The sequence below is a fragment of the Hemicordylus capensis genome, chromosome 17 (assembly GCF_027244095.1).
Source record: "Hemicordylus capensis ecotype Gifberg chromosome 17, rHemCap1.1.pri, whole genome shotgun sequence".
NCBI classification, from domain to species: Eukaryota; Metazoa; Chordata; class Lepidosauria; order Squamata; family Cordylidae; genus Hemicordylus; species Hemicordylus capensis.
In genome coordinates, this window is record NC_069673.1 from 4,057,004 (window position 1) to 4,080,165 (window position 23,162).

Consider the following 23,162-nt stretch of genomic DNA (forward strand, 5'->3'; position numbering starts at 1 on the left):
GCCCTCTGTTCCTCGCAACATTCTGTAAAATTCTGTAAGATCCTGCAAGATCCCCACTGCACATTAAGGTCATCAGAGGAAGCCCGTCTCCAGTTACCACCGGTACGTCAGTTACCACCAGTACGCCCAACGCAGAGGCGGGCCTTCTCTGTAGCTGCTCCTGGGCTGTGGAATACACTCCCTGCAGAAACCCAAAATCTGAATTCATCTGATGAGATTCATCTGATGAATCTGAATTCATCTGACCCTGAGCCATTTTTGGAAGGGCGGTATAGAAATCAAAGAAATAAATAATAAATACATTATTGGCCTTCAGGAGAGCCCTCAAAACCTATCTGTTTGGCCTGGCCTTCCAGGGTTTTTAATTTGTTGTAAATGTTTTTAACTTGCTGTGACCTGGCTTTCCCAGGGTTTTTAAATTGTTTTGAATGTTTTAACTGTTAATGGTTTTCTAGTCTCTGTTTTTAAGTGTTAATGGATTGTAATTGTCTTGTTCTAATGTTAACCTCCCTGAGCCATTTTTGGAAGGGCGGTATAGAAATCTAATAAAAATTAAATAAAGATTAACCACATACCTGCTCCTCCTTTTCTTTCAAAAGTGTCTTCAGCAACTCTATTTCTTCCTCTGCTTTGGCAAGCTCTTTAGAAGCCTGAGTGGCCTGCACAGAGCACTCCTCTGCTTCCTTAAGTTCCTACAGTTTCAGAGAGAGAGAGAGAGAGAGAGATTTGAACTTCTTTTACAGATCCTTCGTGTCGATTACACTCAGAAAGCTTACAGGGTTTATATTTATGCCTCTTGCTTTATTTCAAAAGAGAAAAATAATTGGCTCTCTTCCTTTTCAACTAGTGCAGCTTGGGCCCGAGTCGTCATCATCATCGCTAGTAGAAGGATCCTGAGTACCAGGATTGTTAATCTAATAGGGCAGGGGCTCTCCAATTTGGGTCCCCAGAAGTTGCTGGACTTCAACTCCCATCATCCCGTCACAATGGCCTTTGGCTAGGGGTGATGGGAGATGAAGTACGATGACATCTGGGGATTCAAGTTGGAGAACCCCTGTGTACTATTGTGCTGGATCTCATAGCGGGATGCTGGTTTCCTTGAGCAAGCAGCCAGCATCTCCAGGAGGAGGCTGCTACAGCTTTGAGCTGCAGTAACCTCAGAACATCCATGTGAACAATTGGTTGAGAAAGCGGTCCAGAGGAATGGTAGAATCCCTCTCCCATAATCACATCTCTGCTCCATTTTATCTAGGCTATCAGTATCTATTTAGATAAAGCACCCATCCTATTAAAGTATCACACAGCTGCTATCAGCACAAATCTACTAACGCTTTTCGTTCATGATGTTTTAAAGTTTTACTTAAATTTTACTTAACATTTCAATTCTGGACTGCAGCATGGAAGCGTGTCTATGTCTGTGTGTTCACTGCATTTTTATACCACCCTATATAAAATTTCAAGGTGATTTACAATTTAAATAAGCGGCAACTGAAATAAATAAATAAATAAATAAATAATATATATATTTTATTTATTTATTTCAGTTGCTGCTTATTTAAATTGTAAATCACCTTGAAATTTTATATAGGGTGGTATAAAAATGCGGTGAACACACAGACACAGACACGCTTCCATGCTGCAGTCCAGGATTGAAATTTTAAAAGGTCATATCAGCCAAGACATCAGGACACTGCCTTGACCTCAGGGCACCAAGAGAAACAATTTCCAGAAAATACTGAGATTTACGATCCAGCAATGACATACTTCAGCACGTTCCTGGTTAATTTTGCGCACAGTCCCGTGAAGTGACTTGAGTTGCTCTTTCGCTGCACAGAGCTCTGCTGTGGCCTGTTTATCGGAGGCAGAGATGGCTCTCTTTAATTCCTTCAGTTCTTTATTGATGCCAAGAATTTGCATTTGAGCCCTGGCATCTTCCGCCTTTTTCTGAAATATAGACACAGTGTAATTCAACAGACTTGACCAAGCAAAAGGCAACATACAAGATTAAAGGACCAGGAGTCTTCTGCTCACACTCTCACACAGAGGATGCCTTCACATTAATCATAAACAGAACAGCCAGGTGCTTCTGTAAGGGTTGTGCAGAAAAAGCACGTCTTATTCTATTTTAAAAGTATACGGTCTCACCCTACCCTATTCTCCAGATCTTCCAGCTGAGCAAAAATCCTCTCTTTCTCCTCGTCTGCTTCTTGAAGCTGTTGATCAGCAAGATCCTGGATTTCCTCCATGCTTTTCAGCTTTTCATTTAGATGCTGGATTTCGTCCTCTAGCTGCCGAACTCTGGCTTCATTCTGTTTCTTTTCAGATTTAATCTGGAGTCGGAATGCAAGAGACAAAAGGAAAGGTCATGCGTGCTTTCATGAAGTATCTTGCAGGTGTCTATATATCAGTGATATAGCATATACGTATATGACTGGGAGTCAGAAACCCTCACCGATCTACAGCAAATCACCAGGGATCTCTCTGTTGATCCCAATTAACATTCTGCCCATTCCCGAGTTAAACCAAAGACTTCATGGGGGGGGGTGTCTCCTCATTGAGGAGTGATGTGAAGAGAGGCACCACACCTCGTGTAGAGTTGACTCGAGATTGATCACTATGCTACTTTCTATCTGGGAAGAAATCCGTGACTGCAAAATAAGGTTTCTTCTTCCCATTATACAGCCTCAAAGTTATCTCCTGCTTGTATCCTGGCAAAAACACACTCTTCCCTCAATCCATTCCCATTTGCCTGTTAATTCTAACATCATAATAATGAACAACTTTATTTTTCAGCCACCCCATAACAAATTGTTCTCTGGGTGGCTCATAACAGAGGATTCATAAATACGAGATTATGCCAAAACACAAGACATAATCTAGTTTTTCATGCAAGTTAACAGCTCACCCTCAGAACTCTCTGGGCACTGAAGAGAGACTTGTGGTTCAATTCACACAAGCGTTCGTGGAGCAGGACGAGTGTCCTGCACAGCTCTGGGAGCTGCGTGTGTCCCTGAATTTGCTCACATGCAAGTTAAAACCTAGAAAGGAGGAAGGGAATGTGATCATCAGTGAGACGGGCAGGACAGAGCTGCCCTACTTGGAACCTGTTCCCATCATGAGTACAATGAGAGGAGAGCTGGTCTTGTGGGGGCAAGCATGAATGCCCCCTTTGCTAAGCAGGGTCTGCCCTGGTTGCATCTGAATGGGAGGCTACATGTGTGAGCACTGGAAGATCTTCCCCTGAGCGGATGGAGCCGCTCTGGGAAGAGACAGGGCTGAGAGAGAACTCCTGCCTGTAACCTTGGAGAAGCCGCTGCCGGTCTGTGCAGACAATTCTGAGCTAGATGGAGCAAGGGCCTGACTCAGTAGAAGGCCGCTTCCTATGTTCCATTTTAACAAGGCAGGAATAAAAGCTGTCCTGCCCAACTCTTCCCTCACACGATTGCTCTCCCTTCTTCCCCCCGCTCAGGAGAGCAGTCACCTCCTCAAGCTAGCTAGGACACCAATTTGCAATTGCGCGGACTGGCTGATGGTCTTCTTACGATCCTCCGGTGTGTGTATCTATGATTGCTGGAGCCTTTTCAAGAAGTGGGGATTGGGATCCAGAGTTCCAGCCGAGCAACCTGTTTTCCTCTGACCGGGCTGCAATGCATGGTCCTATCAGGCTTCCTTAGCAGAACCTTTCGACTCCGTGCAAATGCACGCTGAGGCGACACCAGAAATGAAAAACGACCATTCGCCACTCTACACTTCTCTTACTTGGGCTTCTGCAGCTTTGTCACAGGCCAGTCGGTATTTCTCTTGGGCCTCTTCCAGCCTGGCTTGCTGAGATGTCACCTCCTTCTGAAGGGCTCTCTCTCTGGCCTGGGCTGCCTCGCTCGCTCGCTGCGAACGAGCGAGGATTTCCCCAAACTGCTTCTGCAGCTCCACAAGGCCTCGCCCTAAAACGTCCTCCGAGTTACGGCACCTGAAATTGCGAGCGGTAGAAGAAATCAAGGGGCTGGGCAGGCCTGCACTTTCCCCACATTTCCATATACATCGCCACAACCAACCAACCTTCGGCATTTCTTTGCTGCTTCATTATCTTCTCCAAAAAAAAAAAATCTTGATAACTCTTGACCAATATTATCATGACCACATTGCAGATCAAGTCCCAATTTGAAGCAGAGAGCTTCTGCCGCACGGATGACCCTCTCCGCCCCAACACTATCCCGTTATCCCAGGAATCCTAAAACAACCCTTTAGAAAAATGTACCACGTGGCTGCTTTCTCGTGAGGCCACTTTATCAGCCAAGCCCTTTCTATCCGACTGGACTCACTTGATTTCTGCCCCAGTCTGCAGTTTTCGCTTCAGTTCACTCACACGGGCCAAGACTTCTTCAGGATGAATTAAGCCGTCGGCCGCATGGTTCAGCTGGTCCTGAGCCTCTTTAAGTTGCTCTTTCAAATGGTGGTTGTCTTTCTGTAACCGACAGAGGAGAGGCATCACTACGGAGAGCTTTCAGTGTGGAATCTGACCCTTTTCTTGCAATCTGTATCAATGTGAATAAGATTGATGCCAACATCGCACTCTTTTTATTGCATCCTCATCAGTGGGATTGCTTGAAAGAGGGACGAGTCTGGTTTTAACAGAAGGGACTGTTAACCCCCTCCCCACACGATAAAATAAAATAAAAATAAAATGGTAGCTTCCCTCGCTAATTTTAGCTGACTTTAAAGATCCAGCCCTAATTCATTTCTAACAGAGTTGTATGAACTGAAAATAATACACAGCCCAATCAATATTCCCTCTAAGAGCGATTCCCAGATGTTGTCGACTACAACTCCCATAATCCCAGCCAAAGGCCGCTGCAGCTGGGGATGCTGGGAGTTGTAGTCGACAAGATCCGGGGATCCCGCTCAGAGGGAACACAGAGCCCGATTGACCCTCACTGAAGGAAACGGTGCGGGGCTGTTTGGAAGATGGCGAGAGGAGTGTGCCGTACATACCAATACAGGCACGAAAGAAAAGGAACAGAAGAGACCTCACCTGCAGCTGTTTGAGCTGGGAAAGCAGCTGGTGGTTCTTGTGCCCCTCCTCTTCCAAGGACTGCGCTTTGCTCAGAGCGTGTTTTAGGGCTTGTCTTTCTTTGCCGAGTTCCGCTTGGAAAGTCGCGTGTTGCAGCTACCAGCAGAACCAAAACATATGACCAGTTTTGCTCGTTTATCTACAAGGGGAAAGGATGGCTCCCCCCCCCCCAACGTTAGGGAACTCTTGGGTAGAGGATAGATTTCGGCAAGCACAATTCTTCCTTCAAAGATCGGCCCAATCCTGTTCCTCTAGGGCCAGTCCTTTTGCCCCACCGACCTTGACTTTTGCTCCTACCTGCATCGGTGCAGGAATTTGCCATTTGAAAGGCTCCCAATTCTCTCTCCAGACCTTCACTCTGACAATGGGCTCCCCCTAGCCCAAAATTGCCCATCAGCTGCCACCCCAACCAGCTGCCAACTACAACAACTGGGAGGGCCAACCAACCCAAGGATTTCCTACTCCGCTGTAGGAAAACAAGAGTCTCAAAGGGATCAAGGAGGAAGCCCCGCTCCCCGCTCTCCCCAGTTGTCCACAGACCTGGCTAAGTTGCTTTAGCTTCTCCAGCTCTTCCTTGTGCTGCTTGGCTTCAGCGTCTCGGGACTTCAGCTCCGCCTCCAGCTCCGCCTCGTAAGCGCTCAGCTCTCCTTGGGCCTCCTGCAGGGACTCATTGAGTGCCCGTTGCTCTTGGAGCACCTGTTCAAGGTCGGCCATTTCCTAAAGCCAGACACGCGTTTGGCAATCTGGGGGTTCCGGCTTCTTGGGAACCAACCACCCCCTGTTCACATGGTTGGAGAACGGGCCTTGTGGTAGCCAGCATGAATTGGCCTGATCCACCCCCAGCAGGGCATCCCTCCAGTGACTGTTGCCGGTGTCTTATCTTATGTTTCTTTTTAGACTGAGAGCCCTTTGGGGACAGGGATCCATCTTATTTATTTGTTATTTCTCTGTGTAAACCACCCCGAGCCAAATCAGTAAATACAATAAACACTGTACATATTTTAATTTAATAAGAAAGAATTAGAAGTTCTACACAGAACACAATGAAGATCATTGTATATATTAAAACAATCCTCATACATATGCCAATGAAAGAGTATAAAAATATTAAAAACGTCCCAAAGTATATGTAGTGAAAGTGTGCTTGCAAATGAGAAGACTTCTGTTGGGTGATACAGTAGGGAATCAATGAGCTTTTAAGAGGACGTTCGCTCATTTGCTCTTTTACTGGATGTTTTATATTTTATTTTCTAATAACAATGATGATCTTAACTGTGTTTTTCAGTTGTTCTATGCAAAACTTTTAATTCTTATTAAAATACCCATCTTATCTATAAGCACAGTTTTTAGTAGCCTAGCATTATATTAGCTTTTCCCCTGATCTTTTGTGGTGTTCAGGTCCTCCTGCAAACAGCCCCCCTGCCCTGCCCCCCCTACATATTTAATGGCAGAGTTGGAACCTCACGTCTGCTGCCAAATACATAATGCCACCCACGGACAAGCTGGCCCGGCTATGGTTTAATACCACTCATTTGCAGCATACAGCCCAAGCTGATCCTTCAATGTGATGATCCTATCCATCATTTGGAGACGAAAGCTGGAAGGAAGCCTGGCTTCCACAGTATTCAGGATGACTATATTTCAAGAACAGGCCATTGGGGACTCCAGATGTGCCGGCCTCTTACTTTTCTCAGGTTTTCGGCATCCATGGCAACTATTTCCAGCTGTTTCCTCTCCTCCTCCATCTCCTCCAGCCTGCTCAACAGAGCCTCTTTCTCCTTCCGCAGCTCTTTGCATTCCTCGCTGGTCTGTCTGGCCTGACTCTTCACGCTCTCTAGATAGTCTTGCAACCCTCTGATAATCCCTTCCAAGTCTTTCTTCAGGGCATCGTTGGCAGCTATCTGGCCTGTGGTCAGAAGGAAAGACAGTTCACCGACGACATTTGCCACACAAAGCGTGAGATTAAAATACATTTCCCTGGGAGAAATCATTTCAGAGTCCAGTATCTGACGTCATTCAAGGATATCTGCATTTGTAGTGGTTAAGAATCTGAGCTGCCTTTGCATTCTAAATGATGCACAAATTTGGGAAGCAACTTGAAATATCCACAAAGGAAGATGGCCCAATAAAGAACAGAGGCAATATTGTATTTATTTTGACATCCCACTCTTCTTCTAAGGAGCCCAGCATGGTGTACATGGCAACCCTCACAACAACCCTGTGTACATTCGGCTGAGGGTTAAGTGTTTGCCCAGAGTCACCTAAGGAATGTTGTGGCTGAACGGAAATTTGAACTCGGGTCTTCCCAGGCCTTACTCAACATGCTAATCACTGCACCATATAGTTACGAGTTTTGGACTGGGGAGGTCAGGGTTGAAATCCCAACTCAGCCAAAAGACTCATAGGGAGACCTTAGACCAGTCACCACCTCTCAGCCTAGCCTACCTCACAGGGTTGGTTTGACGATAAAATGGGTTGTCACCATGCATGCCACTCTGAGCTCCCTGGAGGGAGAAACAAACAACATAAATGAGATAAATCTATTATAATTTTTATCTATTATAATTTTTACGATTCATTCCCAATCAGACACACTTGCTGATTTCCTGCTCTCTCAGTCGTGCTCTACCTTGCCTCTCACAGATGGAGCATTCCTCTCTCGCTACTATTGCTCTGTGGAAAAACCAACAAGATAAGAACTATTCCGGAAGTGGGTTCCAAGAGATATGGCGCCTTCCTCGGTCTCTGAGCTGGCCACAAACCCTCCTTCTAAAGCGCCACTTTACCATCGGTGAGCTGTTGCTCCAGGTCCCGGATCTCCTCCGTTTCCTTTGCAATCCGAGACAGCATCTCATCCAGGCGACCTTCGAGGTGCTTGTAATGCTCATTCATCATGCCAAGTTGCTGCTCTCTGCTGGCCTTCTGAGCCTTCATGTGAGCCTGTGAATGGCAGGTATGCGGGCATGGTTTTAGCAAGCTCGGAGGAGGAGAGCTGGGCTGGTGGGAGCATGTGTGAATGGCTCCCCTTGCTAAGCAGGGTCTGCCCTGGTTTGCATTTGGATGGGAGACTACATGGGAGAGCACTGTAAGATATTCCCTTTAGGGCAGGGTTTCTTAACCTTGGGCCCTCAGATGTTGTTGGACTACAACTCCCATCATCCCCAGACATGGCCTTTGTGGCCGAGGATGATAGGAGTTGTAGTCCAACAGCATCTGGGGGCCCAAGGTTAAGAAACTCTGCCTTAGGGGATGGGGCCACTCGGGGAAGAACATCTGCACACTTGCATGCAGAAGGCTCCAAGTTTCCTTCCTGGCAGCATTTCCAGGTAGGGCTTCCTGTAATCTTAGAGAGCTACTGCCAGTCAGAGTAGACAATTCTGAGCAAGATGGACCAAGGGTCTGACTTGGTATATGGCAGCTTCCTAGTTCAGGCCTGCTCAACCTAGCGTTCCCCTCCCCCAAGCTGTTTTTGGACTACAGCTCCCATAATCCCCAGCCACACTGGCCAACAGCCAGAGATTATGGAAGTTGTAGGCCCACATCTGCATGAGGGGTGAAGATGAACAGCCCTGTCCTAGTTTAAGAACACATGCACGCACATGCAGCCACAGGGACTCCACCATCTAGAGGAGGTAAGCTATTCCAATGGACTGTGGAGTAAATGGACAATGTCACCTCCGTCAAGGCAGATTGAGAGAGATGATCCTCAGGTTTCAACCAATTTAACCAATCTATGAAACCGGCACTTTACGGAAATATTAAGGGATATTTTTGCAGAAAGCTAGAAAGGGGTCCAACGTTTGACAAGTCTCTGAGGCCAGACTAGACTAATCACATAGTGATGTCCACCTCCAATGACTATGAAAGAAAGTTGACTTCGGAACAGAGGAAGCTGCCTTCTCCCGAGTCAAACCCTTGGTCCATCCAGCTCAGGACTGTCTACCCAGACGGGCAGCGACTTTCCAAGATTGCAGGCAGGAATCTCTCCCAGAGTCTCTACCTAAAAATGCTGCCAGGGATTGAACCTGGGACCTCCTGCATGCAAAGCCTCAGCCACACTGAGCTACGGCCCCACTGCCTAAGGGGAATATCATACACATGCCGTCACCCTTCCAAATGCAAACCACGGCAGACCCTGCTTAGCAAAGGGGACAATTCGTGCTCACCACCACAAGACCCGCTCTCCTTTATTTCATTGGCTTCTTAATCCATATAAGCAAGAACTCTCCGTTTCTCTCTGATTTATGGACACGTTTTAAAACATATCTTGTAAAAAACAATGTAATTCTGTAACCTTTTCTACTTTGCTTGTATCCAAATAAAAAAGTGAGACTGGAGACTTAAACTAGCTTTTCCACACTAGAATATAACCTAAGAAGCCCAATGGTCTAATAATGTCAGTTTGACACAATATTTTTTTCGTTCCTCCCCACTAAATCTACACCCAATTCTTTTCTTTTTTAATTTTTACCCTAAGAGCATGTCAATTCAAGCCCCAATACCCAGTATCAACTAAACATAGCTGGGTGTGACATCTAATAAGTAAGGCTTTAATCTGGCAGCACAGCTGAATGAAAAACTGTCACAATGGCATGTTTTGTTATCCGTGCTCAATTCTAACTGAAAAGGCCCGCCCTGCATGGGAACAAGGGGACAAATCCTGCACGGCCGACTTCATCTAGTCAGGAGTTTAGGCACCAAACATTTGGCTGCAACTGGTTTTATTTACTGATACTACAGGGCCCTTGTTAGCTTAAACCCAGACAAAAAGCTAGTCATACGATAAAACACTCCAACCCCTGCTCTGTGATTTTGAAAGAACAAGTACAAAATTCCACTCATGCCTGCTTTTTTCAGATCCGTAACACATTGCTGACTTCAAGCGGGGAAGATGTTAAACGTGGCTCTGTGCAAAACCCCGAGCGTGGTTTTGCCCTTGCAAACCATCTGAGCAAGAGCTTCAGCTCAGCGAGACGACAGAAAGACACAACCCATTTTTAAAAGCAGGAGAGTCGGGCACAACGACGAAACATTCGCAGCCGCGCAAACCAAGCGTGTCTTGTTTGCAAAGAGCAGGCAACGTGAAGGGTGGCGTTCCAAAAGCGCGCTGCAGCTGTTGAGGTCACAAGAGAGAGTCCCTTTGAGAGAGAGAGGGAGGGAGGGAGAGAAAAACTTACAGCCCTCCTTTGTCAGGTCCTCCTTTCAAATCACGAGCTGACAGCTCGACTTGCAATGCAGAATTCATTGCAAAAGCAAAGCAGTTCGAAGGAAAGTTGCTTCACCGGAACAGAGATGCCGCCTCCTCTTCTGCTTGCTCTCCTCTCCTGCATCAGTTTCTCTGTCCGACAGTTGCACTTTGCTTCGGCTGCGGTTTGAAACAAGCACAGTCCCAAGGGCTGCGAGGGCTTCTTTGTGACGTCCGCCCAGCGGCAACATGTGCCCTGAGCACTACCGGTCTCCGCTAGCTGAACTCCGTCCTGTTTGCTTCAAATCACAACACAGGAAGCTGTGGAGGAGCCAAAATCCACTCCAGGGTTCCTAACAGGCAGACGTGCTCTCTCGCTCTCTCTCTCTCCGAGAGGCTGGGCTTGGCCAGTCTCTGGAGGAAGCGGCTTCCTCTTTCGTTTAGGAACCTCCCGCAACCTACAGACTGTTCTGCTATTGGAAGGGGGAGTTTCTGGACTGCTGACTTGGCAGTTCTTTGTAAAAGTTGCCTCTGGGCCTCCGAAACAAAGGCAGATCTGGGATGAGAGTGCTTCGTGCACACCCACAAAACTGGAAAGCACGATGTACAGGCAAAACTCGCTTTTTGCTTGCTACAACGTATAGACAAGGTTGATGTTATTGTTCCACTATTGCTGACATAAACATGCTTGAAGAAACGTTTTGATTTTAAAATGAAACCGTATATATTTATATATACACACACACACACACCAGTTGCTGGAACTGCACATAAAGGTCTTCCACCCCAATCTTGTACATGCCTGCTTGGAAGGAAGCCTGGCTTTGATGGGATTTACTTCTACGCAAAATATAAACAGGGCTGCAGCCTGAGTTGTGCAGGAGAAAAAAAAAGGGGGCTTTATTCAGTACAATGGGAGTTTTGGCCTGATGAAGAGTTCTGTGAAACCGAGAAGCTTACACCAATAGACCTCGGCCCATTTTGTATCCCCAATTCCGAGCAACCAGTAGAGCAACAATTGTCCATACATTAAAAGAGGAAAAAAAAGTTGAAGGACAGCTGCATGAGATTAGGGGAAAAAAACCCAAACCAAAAAAACAGGCCTGCCAACATTACTTTATAAGGAATGCCAATCATTTGGCTCCACAGGTGTGTTTTCCACGACAGGGTTTCTTGGCAGGGAATACCTGGCCCTGCCTCTTTACTGGCAAGAGTCTCCGTAGCATTCTGCCTTCTGCTTGATTCCCTCCACTCCGTGCCCCCCAGAAAGAGCAGAAAAATGATCTGCTTCTAAACAACCCCACCTGCTCTCTGAAACAGCGGGCTGGAGGACGTGCTGCATAGAGAGTCTAACACAGCCGTTTTGCATCCACCAATTCTTAGCTGGATTCCAGACCCCAAAGCGCTGCTTTTGAGCCCTAAACAAAGAGTTTCCAGCCAGGAGTCTTTAAGATCTGCCTTTGGGGATCCACAAATGGAGGCCTCGCTCACGAACCGGCTGTTATTGGTGGTCGCCACCAATCCCCACTCCTCCCTCCGATCCTTTTCTGGCACACAGCTGCCAGAAGCAGGTCTTTCGTCACTTGCATTGAAAGATGGAGAGGGTAGGAAACAACAGAATAGCTCTCGTGCTGCTCAGACAGGATTCCCGCTCTTTCTTACCTTTCCAAAAATGGCAGTGGAAAGGTGACCTTTGGGGAGGAGATCTGCTCTGCTCACCAGAGGGCTGGGAGCACGCGCCACTGGTGAGCAGATCTGAAGATGTCTGCCCTGGGATCATCTTTGGAAGCTCTGATCCATATTCTTCTGCCATCTGTTATACTGTGGAGGGCTACGGGAGAAGGGGCTTTTTTCCTTCCTGGGGAAGGTTCCTCCTAATTCGTTCACGAAGGGGATTTTTACATGGCAAGTGAAGACACTGCTATTTTGAAGGGCAGTTGGGATAGCAGACAACTGTTTTTACGCCTGTTGCGAGAATGTTTATGAAACAATATGAAAACTTGGGGAAAGGGGCCGTTTAAAACAAAAGCTTACGTATTTGGGGTCTTTGGGGTCCAGAGAGTCTATAAGATTCTGCAGGCCTTCTAGTTCCTTCTCTTTGTTGGCCATTTCTTGACTTTGTCTCTCCATCTGCTTCTCGAGTTCCAGAGCTTCCTCTCGTAGCCGACTTAAAAGAAGGATCTTGTTGCTCAGCTGCTGTCGGTGATGCTCTTTTCCCACTTCGGACATCTGGATTTGCACAGGAAGGAAAAAGAGACTCGAGTTCAAGACATACAGAAGACTCGGCACCTTCAGAAGACACAGATCTGCACAGAGAGCCACCATATGCAACGCTGTGCTTGTGCCCTTTGAAGCGTTCAGCTCGATTTGCAGTTGCTAGCGTACCTTTTGCTGAGCTGCAGCATCCTGGACTAGTTTAAGCTCTTCTGTTACTTCTAACACATGTCGCTCGGCCTGGGCCACTTCACCTTGCAATTCAGCCAGTTGTTCTTCAGCTGGGAAAAATGAAGAAAAAAAATTAATAATAATAACGGTTATCGTAAGGATTACCGAGAGCTTAGAACAGTTTCATATTTTATTTAACATCTGTGTCCTATTTTATTTAACACACTTGTATACCGCCCAAAACGCAAGTCTCTTGGCAGTTTACAATATAACAATACAAATCACAACAAATAAAAAGGTTAAAACATTACAATAATTTTAAAAAATTAAAACAATGTTACAACTATTAAAACAAACACACAATTAAAACACTATCTCATTAAAAGCCTGGGTGAACAAATGTATCTTGACTACCTTTTTAAAATGTTGTCAGAGATGGGGAGGCTCTTATTTCAACAGGGAGAGCCTTCCAAAGCCGCAGGGCAGCAATGGAGAAGGTCCATCCGTGAGTAGCCACCAGATGAACAGTAAACCATGAATGCTATCACTGTGAGGAGACCACACACACACACACACACACGGCTACAGGATCAGGATGAATACTCCGGATGCTATGTTCTGGAACAGCACCTTTGCAGGGATCATATGTGAGCAGCAAGGGTTAAATGGTGGCAGGATGAAACAATGGCAACAATAACCCACTGATATTCAGCTCACCAGAAAGAAGGACCTCCTCCCCACTCCGCGGGTGCCTTTCATGCAAACATACCACCCTTTGACAGGACCTGAGACCAGAGTTAGACCATGGGTCCATCTAGTTTACTGCCGACACCAACTGGCAATAACCCTCTGGGGCTTCACGGGGGTATTTCCAAGGTAAGTGGCATTTAACTGTTAAGTAAACCGTCGGACTGTTCACACAATTCATATTAGGTTAGAAGCAGCCTCCTAGCCTAGTTTTGCAGCTTCTGAATGCAGCCGGCAGGAAAAATGTCCTACCCAGCTGAGACTTGACCAGTGTTCAGCTCCAGTGTTCCCTCAAAGAGGGATCCCCAACTGATGTTCACTACGACTCCCAGCATCCCCAGCTGCAGCGGCCTTTGGCTGGGGATTGTGGGAGGCGTAGTCGTCAACATCGGGGAATCCCTCTTCGAAGGAACATTGGTCAGCTCCTTGGACTGGTACCTTCAGATGCTGCTGTTCAGCCATAAGCTGAAATATTAAATATTATTATTATTAAAGATTTAAAAAATCAAACACATCTGGCAGGTGCTATCGTACAGGACTAGCTGTCCGAGGGAAACATTGGCGGTACCTGCTTTAATCTTTCCCTCTTTTTCCTTTAGTTGCACATCCAGTGACTGATGGAGATTCCGTTTCAGTTGCTGAATTGGTTGTGGTTCCTCCTCTTCCAAGTGGCCCACTTGCAGTTTCTGAGCCTTACTGGGAATGTAGCCTTCCACGGCATACATGTTCCTCTTATACCAGGCTTTCCCAATGTAAGGGCTCTCGCCTGGTACATCGCTAAGTTCAACATCCTGAAAAAGGACACACAGTACACGTCCGGTCAGACTTGAACGCCGATTGAAGAGCCATTTTCAAAAAAGGAGAACTCCAAAAAAAAAAAAAAAGGGGGTAAACCAACACAGTTCTCTGAATTAGTCGAACCATTTCCCAATCATTACCTCTACTGGGTAATAATAACCCAAGGGCTCAAACTTGGCATCGATCTTGTAGAAAGCCAGTTCTTGTTCCAGCTCGTATTGCTTCTGACAGGCCCTGGTTAGCTCCACCGTCTTCTGCTTCAGCTAGTCCAAGGATTCGTTTAAGAAGACGACAAGACAAAAGTCAGTCTCTTTAAGAAATGAGAGGCAGAAGTGCTATTTCAATCAAATGGGACACTACAAGACTGCATGGATTACACAAGGACCTAAAGCCTTCACATAGGAGAGATGCAGCTGTCCTCCCGTCCCCAACTTAAGGGAGAAATGCGGTTTGCCTTAAAACAGGGCTGCTCAACTTTGGCCCTCCTGCAGATGTTGGCCAACAACTCCCATTTCTCTGTGTAAACCGCCCTGAGCCATTTTTGGAAGGGTGGTATAGAAATCAAATAAATAATAAAAATCATCATCATCATCATCCCTGGCTATTGGCCACTGTGGCTGAGGATTATGGGAGTTGTAGTTCAAAAGCAGCTGGGGGGGGGCTAAGTTGAGCAGGTCTGCCTTAACGGCTACGTTTCTATGCCTAGTTTTTTTGGTTTTTTTTTTAAGGAGCGAGATACTGGCCGCGGGACTGTAAGCAGGGACCAGCGTGCACCCAAGGCTTTTTCCATTTGTCGGCCCCCCAAATTTGTGCTCATGATTCTCTGACTATGACAGCCGGCAATGGGACCCTGTTGTGGACAAGGTTTGTTGGATCACAGCCAGGATTATTGTCTAACAAACCCCAGGCAAGAAGTGTGGCGGCCTGGTTTTAAGCTGAGCTTTGCAGGCTGCTCATTCCCTGGGAAGGGAGAGAGTTTGGCGGGCCACCATATGAAGCAGGGAACTGGACTAGATAAGCCTTGGGCCTGATCCAGCAGGGCTGTTCTTATGAGTGAGTGAGAGAGAGAGAGAGAGAGACCAAAGCTAGGCAAGGCTGGCTTTACTCACTCGCCCTCACTCCTTCTTCCTCCCCCTGCCCCGACTCTCTCTCCGAAGAGGAGAGCAAATGGGACTCCCAGCAAGTCAGACATGCCAGTGGTTGCTTGGAGAGGGAAAGGGAGGCCCCCCCACCCCCAGAATAGGCACCCTAGGGGACCACTTAGGAACACAGGAAGCTGCCATATACTGAGTCAGACCCTTGGTCTATCTAGCTCAGTATTGTCTACCCAGACTGGGAGCGGCTTCTCCAAAGTTGCAGGCAGGAATCTCTCTCAGCCCTACCTGGAGATGCTGCCAGGGAGGGAACTTGGAACCTTCTGCTCTTCCCAGAGCGGCTCCATCCCTTGAGGGGAATATCTTATAGGGCTCACACATGTAGTCTCCCATTCATATGCAGCCAGGGCAGACCCTGCTTAGCTATGGGGACAAGTCATGCTTGCTACCACAAGACCAGCTCTCCTCTCTTAGGTCGTGAGGTTCTGAGAGATCCAAGATGCTACAAAAAGAACCCAGCAACTAAGCTGCCATCTTCACACTGATCCTGTAGCCTCATCATTTTCATATTCTTTTCAACTGGATAAAGATGGCTGTCCCACTGGACAAATACTGGTTCTGCCCAGTACTGGAGATTTTGCATTGACAAGGAGCTAGAAAGGTGCCACTTTCCTCGTCCATCTTTGCGTGCCCGTGGTGCCAAGACTGACACACTTAACCATTCGCACATGGGCCAGCTGGGATGGTGGGTACCATTTGGGAGGATGAAAGCTCATCATGATTTTTGACATGGTCTATACCCCTAGTGATGGAAGAAGAGGCCTTCATCATCTGTAGCTTTACTAAAAATTGTATTGCCAATAATTTTGGGAAGACAGACTGTAATAAGCGGCAAGTTAAGTTATTAGGAAAGATCCGTGTGCATTTTTTGACACACATTTTCTCACTGGATACCTGAAGGGGAGCATGCAGCAAAGTTCCAATAGGTAGCAGAAGAAAGAACTGGAGAAGGAAAAAGAGAGAGAATGGTAGAAACAGGGCAGTCTGGAATAAGGAAGAGAGTTAGATTTCTAAATCAAAGTATTTGATATCATGCACAACTTTTAATGCAGAAGAACAACAGAGACTGGAAAGTTTCAAGCAGACAATTAGGAGTAAAAAGGGTCTCGGGGTAATTGGGAACTAGCCCATGCAGGGAAGTCCCAGGGGCAGGAACAAACAAAAAATGCAGTCAAGCTGTGCACAGAGGGACTACCCTGGCAAGGAATAAAGGCTCAGCAGTAAGGAAACGGGGGCAAATGGATACTAGCTGTAAGAAGAGAGGCAAGCAGAATCCATCAGCCAGATGGACAGGCATAAGCAGTGCTGAAAGATACAGGAGGCTAGATCCAGACTGTTCTGAGAATAAACTGGTTTCAGAGCCATCCTGCTAATGTGCCGTCAAAAGAATGAGTCTGACCTACTGAGGAGTTATCCTGTGCAAGGCCTATTGAAGTGAGCACTGCACCCATTCACTTCAATGTGCGCTGTGCGGGAGAACTTCCCAGGGGCACATTTTAAAAGAATTAGATAGCTGATGGGCCAGAATAAAAATTAATTCTAGAATGAGGAGGGGGGGAAATCAGCGTCGTCATAATCACATATACCTCTTTGAACAAGTTTTAGTTAAGCTCGGCTTTGTATGATCTTAAGAGGTGAGAAACAAGTACTAAGCTTTTTTTTTTTTTTTTTGGTGCAGCAGGGAAATGCTTGACTAACAAGCAGAAGGTTGCCGATTCAAATCCCCGCTGGTACTATATTGGGCAGCAGTGATATAGGAAGATGCAGAAAGGCATCATCTCATACTGTGAGGGAGGAGGCAATGGTCAACCCTTCCTGTATTCTACCAAAAGAAAACCACAGGGCTCTGTGGGCACCAGGAGTCAAAATCGACTCGATGGCATACTTTGCATTTAAATAAGAATTTAAAGCAGTTAAGTTACACAGCTTATTAGGTTATTTTATAACTGTGGTTTTCACATCCAGAATGGGAGTGTTAATTATGTTTAAAAGAATTACAACACTAGAAATAAACATGAAACATGAAAAGAGATAACAGCAGCAACAGGAACATACAGCTTTTTCACCTTTACTCAGACAACTTGAAGGCCAAAAAATAAGATTTTTAAGACTAGTAGGGCTAGGAAATACATTGCTTTCTTAAAAAAACGAAAGCTTCACCTGTCATAAGATGCTTAATTTTCAGGAACACCAAAGAGGAAGTTACAGGGATGTTTTGTGACTGTGAGCAGCTTGGGGAAGAAAAATTGGTCACAAGTCCAGAGCCGGAAATGTCAGGAACTGGGAGCATGCACTCCCAACAAGCGGGTTGCGCAAACCTACTCACGGTCCGGTTTGCTGGACTACAAGTTGGACTACAAACACACACTAAGCTGGATTATCCCCAAAGCAAATTCGATATGAATCCTTATTTCAAGACAGACTTCCAGATATTCCATAGATCCCACTCCCACCCCAACCCAAATAATCTATCTATATATTTAGCTCCTTGAATCTCATCGCTCACTGCGAGTTTGTTTTGCTCGTTAAACCCAAAGTTGCTTTACCAGCTCGTTCTTGGTCTCCAGCTCACTCTCCAGCTCTTCACAGTTTTGTTTTTGTTGCAGGCTCTTTTGTTTCAACGATTGGTTCAAGTCATCTTGCCGCTGAAGCTGCTCGAGCAGGGCCGACTGCTTGTTTTTAAGACCCTCCATCTCTTTCGTGGTTCTCTCCAAGTCTTTTTCGAGATTTTCTACCTCTTCTGCAAAGAAAGCAAACCAGCAAATCACAAACACTCTTGTTAATATGCTTGTGTGGGAAGAAGTACAAGCTATGAGGAAGTATACAAGGCAGCAAGGCTAAACCATGGTTATGTCCAAACCATGGTTATGGCCTCCATGTTTCAAAACTAGCACAACCCGTTTCTTGACCAAGCCTCAAGCTTGCGCACAGCCCGAAAAATGATCCCATTCACCCGAGCGGTTAGCAAATTTACCTAAGTTAAACCGCCCCAGGGCCTCTTCCCTTTCACAGTTGGTCACTGGCTGTCCGTCAAGCTCTTCCAACGACCTCAAGTGGAAGATGGTGTAGAGACGGTAATGAGGCAGGTTGACGATGGGATTGTCTGCCAGGAACAGAGAAGCCAAGTCTTTAAGAGACTTGAGTTTAGCTACTTCGTGGAGCTATCAAAGAAGCACAGGAATGAGGCATTACTAAATGCACAAATCACACTTCGCTTTCTCTCAAGATATATGGAAGCAATTCCCATGATCACTGGAAAGCGGGCTAAGGGACCTTTGGGCTTGCAGGTGAGCCTGGTGCTTCCAAGGCTGTTAGCCTGCCTAAACCACCCTCCCCCTAAATGAGATTAACAGAGCAAGTGCTCTGTTAAAACTCATTTCGTGGCTCGTGTGTAGCTGCAGTGCACGGCATCACACGAGTAGCCCCCTGGCTGGGAGGCTGCAAGCAGCCTCCTGGGCTTGGGGATCTCGCCAGGATGCCCTGCGCACTTGCATGGGGCATCTTGGAACTTCCGGGGGCCGCGCGGCCCTCGATCCCTACAGCCCCTGCTGGCTCAGTGACAGAGTTGTGTTATGGGAGGAGAGCTGGTCTTGTGATACCAAGCATGGCTTGTTGCCTTTGCTAAGCAGAGTCCACCTTGGTTTGCATTTGGATGGGAGACTACATGTGAGCAATGTCAGATATTGCCCGCAGAGGATGGGGCTGCAGCTCAGGGGAAGAGCATCTGCCCGCTTGCAGGCAGGCCGGCACCAGGTTCAGTCCCTGGCAGCATCTCCATGTAGGGCTGAGAGCAACTCCTGCCTGTAACCCTGGAGAGTCACTGCCAGTCAGTGTCGACAGTACTGAGCTAGATAGACCAATGGTCTGACTTGGTGTAAGGTGGATTCCAGTGTACCCAAATCCAGCTTTTCTGCTTGTAAAAAGAATGTAGTTTTGTGCTTAGTCATTACATGGACCTGAACGCCCTCAAAGCTGTTTGGAGGAGTCTTTTTTAAAAGCCAACTGGTCAGTATTGTTATCTCTCTTTGACAGGGAGATATACTGATTGCCAAATGCTGCAAAACGAGAGGACCTAAACAAAAAGGGCACCTAGCAAACGTCACCGCAGGTCAAAATGACTTACTGATGATATCTGGTTGTGTCTCAAGTTCAGGATGCGGAGGGATCGGAGTTTCTTCCCCACCCACACCGGAATGTGCTCAATTGCATTCCCAGCAAGGTTCAGCTTCTGCAGATTGTGTAGCTGTTCAATACCTTCTATTTTACTGAGGGAGGGGGATAAAGAGACAGTATTTACAAGTTAGGCATTATAAAACTTGCGGGGTGTGTGTGTGTGTGTGTGTGTGTGTGCATGTGGGTGAGATGGGGCCACGCCTCAGTATTAACACATATCCTTCGCACGCAGAAGGCCCAGGTTCAGTCCTTGGCATCTTGATGTAGCCTCCACGCTATGATATGGGGGTCATGGAACTAGCCCTAGGTTGTTGAATCCAAGATACCATGAAACTTTGACACAGATGCATCTCCTTGGCGGTTATAGGCTACCTTTTCTCCCATAGCTCACCTTATTTTGTTGTACGATAGGTTGAGGTCACATAGCTTGAGAAGCCTGTCCAATTTTTCAATCTTCTCGATCAGATTGTTACCAAGATTGAGGACCTCTAGTTTATCACACTTCTCCAGATTCTCTATGTACTGAAGTGACAAACAAGACATTAAATTATCCTTTAGAACAGTAGCCTTCTGATTTTAAGAACAATGCTGTGGAACAATTTACCAGGCCACCGAGTGGGGCCAAGAGGGGATTGTAAGTGTGCCAGTTTATTTTGAGCACAGACAAGGAAAGCCATTTTAAAAAACATTTCGCCAGGGGTTTAAGGCAGCGACTAGAAGCATCTTCTTTAAAGTTTCTGAAATGCTCAGTTGGTTAACTGCGGCTGGTGAGCTGCTATCTCTTGGGCACAATCAGCTGTTTTAGTGGATGTCTATGTTACTGCTCATTGTACGGCTGTTTACAGAACTACACATACGAACAGGCTGATCTGTTAAGGGCTTGTTTTTCATTTTTGTAAGCTGCACTGAATGTTTTCAAGCAGAAGATGCTTTTAAGTGGCCAGATACAGAGATCTAAATCTATTTCAAGCAGGAGAGATGGTCTTGTGGTAGCAAGCATGACTTGTCCCCTTAGGGTCTGCCCTGGTTGCATTTGAATGGGAGATCACATGTGAGCACTGTACAATTATCCCCTCAGGGGATGGAGACGCTCTGGGAAGAGCAGAAGGTTCCAAGTCCCCTCCCTGGAAGCATTTCCAGATAGGGCTGAGAGAGACGCCTGCCTGCAACCTTGGAGAAGCTGCTGCCATTCTGGGTAGACAATACTGAGCTAGATGGACCAACGGTCTGACTCAGTATATGGCAGCTTCCTATGTTCCTGTTTTAAGAACCATACATGGCTTGATGTGGTGTTTTAATTTAAACCTTCAAGATCAAATCCGATTAAACTTTAGGCATATCTATTTTCTTTGCATTAAAAAAAACCACCTGTCAGTTTAATCCTTGAAAAAAGGTACCAGGTTATTTATCCAAACCTGTGTGAGGACTTGAACTTAGAGCTTCATGGCCTTAGCCTGGGACCTAGTCAAGTGACTTTAGGATTCTTTCAACACCCTCAGGCCCAGAATGAAAGGAGGTGCTACTGAGAGCCTCTAGTTCACCCCATTTCTTCAGATTTTCTACATACTGAATTTGAATACATAAATAACATAAATCTAGGTGCTGGAAAGACAGGGTACTGCGCGTTTGCTCTGGGTGAATGTCTCTCTCCAACAATAGTGTACCTTAAACTTCTTTCTTCCACCTTTAGCAAGGGAAAGATTCAGCGAAGTGATCCGCGCCAAGTTTTCCTGCTTAGACAGCTTCTTGATAAGAGCCTCGGTTATGTATCTAACGCCTGGACTGATATAATCGCCACCTGAAAACAGAAAGATATTTGATGAGGCGACAGTACAAGGATATAACAGTGACCTATACAGTGGTTGTACAGACTACCGATATTAGTTCCCTGCTAACTGAGCAGGGAGGCACTTTTTTAAAGTGGAGATTCTCTTATATTTAGCAGGGGGTGAGCAACTGGCCATATCCGCCCCCAGCACACCACCCCTCCAGTGGCTGTCGCTGGTGTCTGTCTTATGAGGTTTTTTGTTTGTTTTTTAAGATTGTGAGCCCCTTGTAGACAGGGAGCCATTTTATTAATTTATTTATATCTATGTAAACAGTTTTGGGAACTGTTGTTGAAAAGCGGTATATAAATATTCATTGCAGTGTGTGTGAGATTTATTTATATATATATACAAAACCCTCACAGGGTTGTTGTGGGAAAACATAACTATGCACGCTGCTCTGGGCTCCCTGGAGAAAGAGGAGGATTATACAAGCAAAAATAAATAAATGCCAAGGGCAGAAGATTCCACCAGGTCCTACAGTGATCCCTCCAAGCACAACTGGCTGTGCTTGCTTGGGGACAGATGGGAACATAGGGAGCTACCATATACTGAGTCAGACCACTGGTCCATCTCACTCAGTATTGTCTACCCAGACTGGCAGCGGCTTCTCCAAGGTTGCAGGCAGGAGCCTCTTTCAGCCCCATCTTGGAGATGCCGGGGAGGTGGGGACTTGGAACCTTCTGCCTGCAAGCGTACAGGTGCTCTTCCCAGAGCAGCCCCATCCTCTATGGGGAATATCTCGCAGTGCTCACACATGTAGTCTCCCATTCAATTGCCAACCAGGGTGGACCTTGCTTAGCAAAGGGGACAATTCATGCTTGCTACCACAAAACCAGCTCTCCTCTCCGAGTCTAATAAGGGATGTACCCTGTCCCTTACTAGTTACAAAGTGCTCAAAACATATATTAAATGCCCATTTTCATGCCATGCTCCACCCAAGGATAGCATTGCAGATGTCTAGATCTCTTAAATACTATATGTAATTAACACTGAAATATTTGGATATAAATTGCGCTTTGGTACCTTGTTCCCCTGAATGTTCAAAAGGAGCATCTTCCTCACTTGCTTCAGTTGCATCTTCTCGATACCTTCGCCCCGTAGTTAGATAAGTCGTTACAGTTCCTTGCCTGCTCAGCGGAGAGGGCGACCTGCTGCTTGAACTCACAGTTGACACTGGGCTCCGAGTGCGAGATGGAGACATCTGCCTTTTCTTGGGCGACGGTCTCTGTGGCCGGCCTGTCCTCATTGTACAAAACGCTGTATGATAATATAAAGGAGGAAAGCTGCAAGCACCCAAACATGAGACCGGAAAAGTCTTTCCGAGTGCATAAATATTCTTGCCGCTGCTCAAACATTACACTAAAAAAATCATATTTTTTTAAAAAAAAGAACTTTGTAAGCTCTTTCCCCAAGATTTCAGACTCTCCCCTTACAACTTTTCTTAACTAGCGGCCACCCAGTAAGCACTTCGTTCAGTTTCACGCCTTCCATCTTTGGCCACTCACTGCACATCTCCGCTGAGTGCTTTCAGGAAACTGTGGTTTTTGCCAAAGGCGGAAATGTTTAAGCTGGTATTAGCAGTTTCTTTCAGAGGAGCAACAGGAGAGAAACTGTGAAAGAGAGCAAACTACCTTTGATATTTTCCCAACAGTTTGTTTCCATAGTTGCGTCTATTTTGAAGAATAAGGTCTGCCTACTATACCAACAAACTGTATAGTCTATATACAACAAGTCAGGGACAAGAAAGACTCCGGCCTGCAGCCTTGGAGAAGCCGCTGCTAGTCAGAGTAGACAATACTGAGCTAGATGGATCAATGGTCTGA

General features: G+C 46.3%; 1 protein-coding gene across 6 annotated transcripts in view; it reads right to left on the reverse strand.

Annotated features, from left to right (window-relative positions):
* The window catches only part of CNTRL (centriolin), a 42,405-nt gene that overhangs the window by 16,916 nt on the left and 2,327 nt on the right, over positions 1 to 23,162 (reverse strand). For 3 of the 6 annotated variants that reach the window (XM_053281826.1, XM_053281824.1, XM_053281828.1), the window contains exons 2-21: positions 22,363 to 22,596; positions 21,175 to 21,308; positions 19,902 to 20,032; positions 19,461 to 19,602; positions 18,312 to 18,498; positions 17,884 to 18,077; positions 16,232 to 16,279; positions 14,324 to 14,446; positions 13,954 to 14,176; positions 12,639 to 12,748; positions 12,288 to 12,482; positions 7,855 to 8,008; positions 6,754 to 6,974; positions 5,609 to 5,785; positions 5,030 to 5,164; positions 4,320 to 4,462; positions 3,760 to 3,967; positions 2,151 to 2,330; positions 1,765 to 1,944; positions 576 to 692 (exon numbers count right to left, since the gene is read on the reverse strand). In XM_053281826.1, coding sequence (XP_053137801.1) covers positions 576 to 692; positions 1,765 to 1,944; positions 2,151 to 2,330; positions 3,760 to 3,967; positions 4,320 to 4,462; positions 5,030 to 5,164; positions 5,609 to 5,785; positions 6,754 to 6,974; positions 7,855 to 8,008; positions 12,288 to 12,482; positions 12,639 to 12,748; positions 13,954 to 14,176; positions 14,324 to 14,446; positions 16,232 to 16,279; positions 17,884 to 18,077; positions 18,312 to 18,498; positions 19,461 to 19,602; positions 19,902 to 20,032; positions 21,175 to 21,308; positions 22,363 to 22,585 — 3,225 coding nt within the window. In that variant the 5' untranslated portion in view covers positions 22,586 to 22,596. Of the gene's footprint in view, positions 1 to 575; positions 693 to 1,764; positions 1,945 to 2,150; positions 2,331 to 3,759; positions 3,968 to 4,319; positions 4,463 to 5,029; positions 5,165 to 5,608; positions 5,786 to 6,753; positions 6,975 to 7,854; positions 8,009 to 9,912; positions 10,056 to 10,245; positions 10,612 to 12,287; positions 12,483 to 12,638; positions 12,749 to 13,953; positions 14,177 to 14,323; positions 14,447 to 16,231; positions 16,280 to 17,883; positions 18,078 to 18,311; positions 18,499 to 19,460; positions 19,603 to 19,901; positions 20,033 to 21,174; positions 21,309 to 22,362; positions 22,597 to 23,162 lie in introns of those variants that run through there. The other 3 variants (XM_053281827.1, XM_053281830.1, XM_053281829.1) reach the window with 3 other exon arrangements.